At 60.0% G+C, this 2285-nt stretch overlaps 1 protein-coding gene across 1 annotated transcript in view; it reads left to right on the top strand.

The window, feature by feature from the left end:
* The window catches only part of LOC144242964 (zinc finger protein 48), a 2760-nt gene extending 475 nt beyond the window's left edge, over positions 1–2285 (top strand). Inside the window, 2 exon segments of the mRNA XM_077778000.1 lie at positions 1573–1902; positions 1904–2285. Of these exon segments, the coding sequence (XP_077634126.1) occupies positions 1601–1902; positions 1904–2096 (495 nt within the window). The 5' untranslated portion in view covers positions 1573–1600 and the 3' untranslated portion in view covers positions 2097–2285.

Here is a 2285-nt window from a genome sequence, read left to right on the forward strand (position 1 = left end):
GGGGGGGGAGAGAGGACAGCCTGTGGGTGGGGTCTAATGTAAGTAGCACTGGTCCCCTTCTCCAGGGTGTGTGTGTGTTCCGCCCTGGCCTGAGGGTACGGGGAGACAGAAGGGGGATCCCTGAGACCCCACTCTGCAGATAGATGGACTGAGGCTGTAGTGAGCAGTGAGATCTGGAAGTGTGGAGAAGGCCTGCAGGGAGGTCTGGGTCCCTGATGGGGTGGAGGAGGGCATGGGGGTGCCGGCTCAGCCTGTCTGGGGCAGGCCTCAGTGCTCTGCAGGAATAGGATCCTTAGGTTTTTTAGGTGGGGAGCATGAGGGGAGTGGCAGCGGACAGTGGCCTATAGGAGCAGTGGCCCTTTGGGTGATCTAGAACTCTGCAGTGGTCAGGATAGTGGTGGTGGTCTTTTATGTGCGTGTGTATTTTGAGGGGGGTTTAGCTGGTGAGCGACACATCGAGAAGAGCTTTTGACAGTGAGTCGGGAAACTTAGGGCCTAGTCCTGGCTCACCTTGTGCGACCTTGGGCAAGTAAGGTGACCTCACTGTGCCTTGGTTACCCTGTCTATAAAGTAGGGTTCAGTGAGCCCGGCTCCTTCCTCGGGGTCGCTGTGAGGACAGTGGGAAACAATATAAGAGACCACGGTGCCACCGGGAAGAGAATCCTTAGAACCAGCATGAATGGGATGGAGCTGAACTTGGGATGGAACTGAACTTGGGGTTGTTTGCCGAGACTCGGGGTCAGGCTTCCATGTCTTGGGGATTCCAAGAGGAATCTAGCTGAGACCAGCCCCTCCCCCTCGCCCCTCCCTTCCCCCCCAGGGAAGGTCACACTCCCTTTCAGTGATTTGCCAACCTTTTGCAGCCATGCCTCATTTTGATAAACAAAGAGCTGCTGCCTTTAATGTTTAATTGAGATTACTTTCAACTGTACAGGAGTTTTGTTTTCTTTCTTCTTTTAAACTTTTCAAAAATATCTTTGAACCACCAGGGACCCCACCCTTCTCTCCAGATTGGGGATGCACCTACCTNCACCTCCAGCTTCTGGTTGGAGAGATAAGACATATGCAGGTGCTAACTTACAAGACTAGAAACCCCGGCATATTACCAGTTTGCATTTATTCAATGCTTTGTGTGGCAGGCTCGGTGCTTGCTGCTGGGGATAAAAGAAGGAAGCACATCTGTCCTTAAGGCATGACAGGGCCGGGAGACCGAGGTGGCATGACTGACCTTCATACAGTGTGATGACTGAAGGTCACAAGCTTGGGCCACAGGGCTCAGGAGGGGCTGGAGGGGTCAGGGAAAGTTCTAGGAGGAGGTGAAGTTGAGAAAGGCCTCGAGGAGGGGCAGGATGTGATTTAAGGGTAGAAGAGAAAGAAGGGCTTTCCGGCAGGGGAACCTGGCTTGAACAAGACTGTGGAGGGGCGGATGCTGAAGTGTGGGAGGCCAGTGCAAGGTCCAATGTCCCTGAGCTTGGAGGCCGGCTGATCCTTGGATGCCCCCACGCCTGACTCCTCTCTCTCTCTCTCTCTCTCTCTCTCTCTCTCTCTCTCTCTCTGCTTCTATCTCTCCAGGGACTGGTGACTGCGGCTGGAAGTGCCCATGACAGAGCTGGCGTCCTCAGGGGGCGGGTCCCCTGCGGGGGACGGGGAGGAGGGTCTGGGGGACGAGCAAGGCCTGGTCATCCACCACCCCGCGGAGGAGCAGCCTCACCGCTGCCCGCTGTGCGGCCAGACCTTCTCGCAGCAGCCCAGCCTGGTGCGGCACCAGAAGGCGCACGCCGGGGTGGGCCGCGCGGCCGCCTTCGTGTGCCCCGAGTGCGGCAAGGCCTTCAGCGTCAAGCACAACCTGGAGGTGCACCAGCGCACGCACACCGGCGAGCGGCCCTTCCCCTGCCCGGAGTGTGNACCACCAGCGCACCCACGCGCGCATGCCCGCCCCGCACCCGCGCCGCCCTGGCGTGTTCGGGGAGCGGCGGCCCTACTTCTGTGCCCGCTGCGGCAAGAGCTTCGCGCGCGAGGGCTCGCTCAAGACCCACCAGCGCAGCCACGGCCACGGGCCCGAGGGCCAGGCGGCCCATTTAGGCCGCGTGCTATGATGCGCGCCAGGCCTGCCGCCGCCGGTTTCCTGCCCCAGAGCTGCGTCCGGGACTCCTGGAGATGGCGCTGGGCTGCGGCCCCCGTTCTGCATTCGATCCTGAGAGACGGGGAGGGCTGGCCTGGGGTCTGGAAGGCGTGGGCGGCTGCCCAGCCTGGGCCGCCTCTTTCCGAGTCTTCTCCAGCCTACG

The sequence above is a fragment of the Crocuta crocuta genome, unplaced genomic scaffold, assembly GCF_008692635.1.
Source record: "Crocuta crocuta isolate KB4526 unplaced genomic scaffold, BGI_CrCroc_1.0 scaffold128, whole genome shotgun sequence".
Taxonomy (NCBI): Eukaryota; Metazoa; Chordata; class Mammalia; order Carnivora; family Hyaenidae; genus Crocuta; species Crocuta crocuta.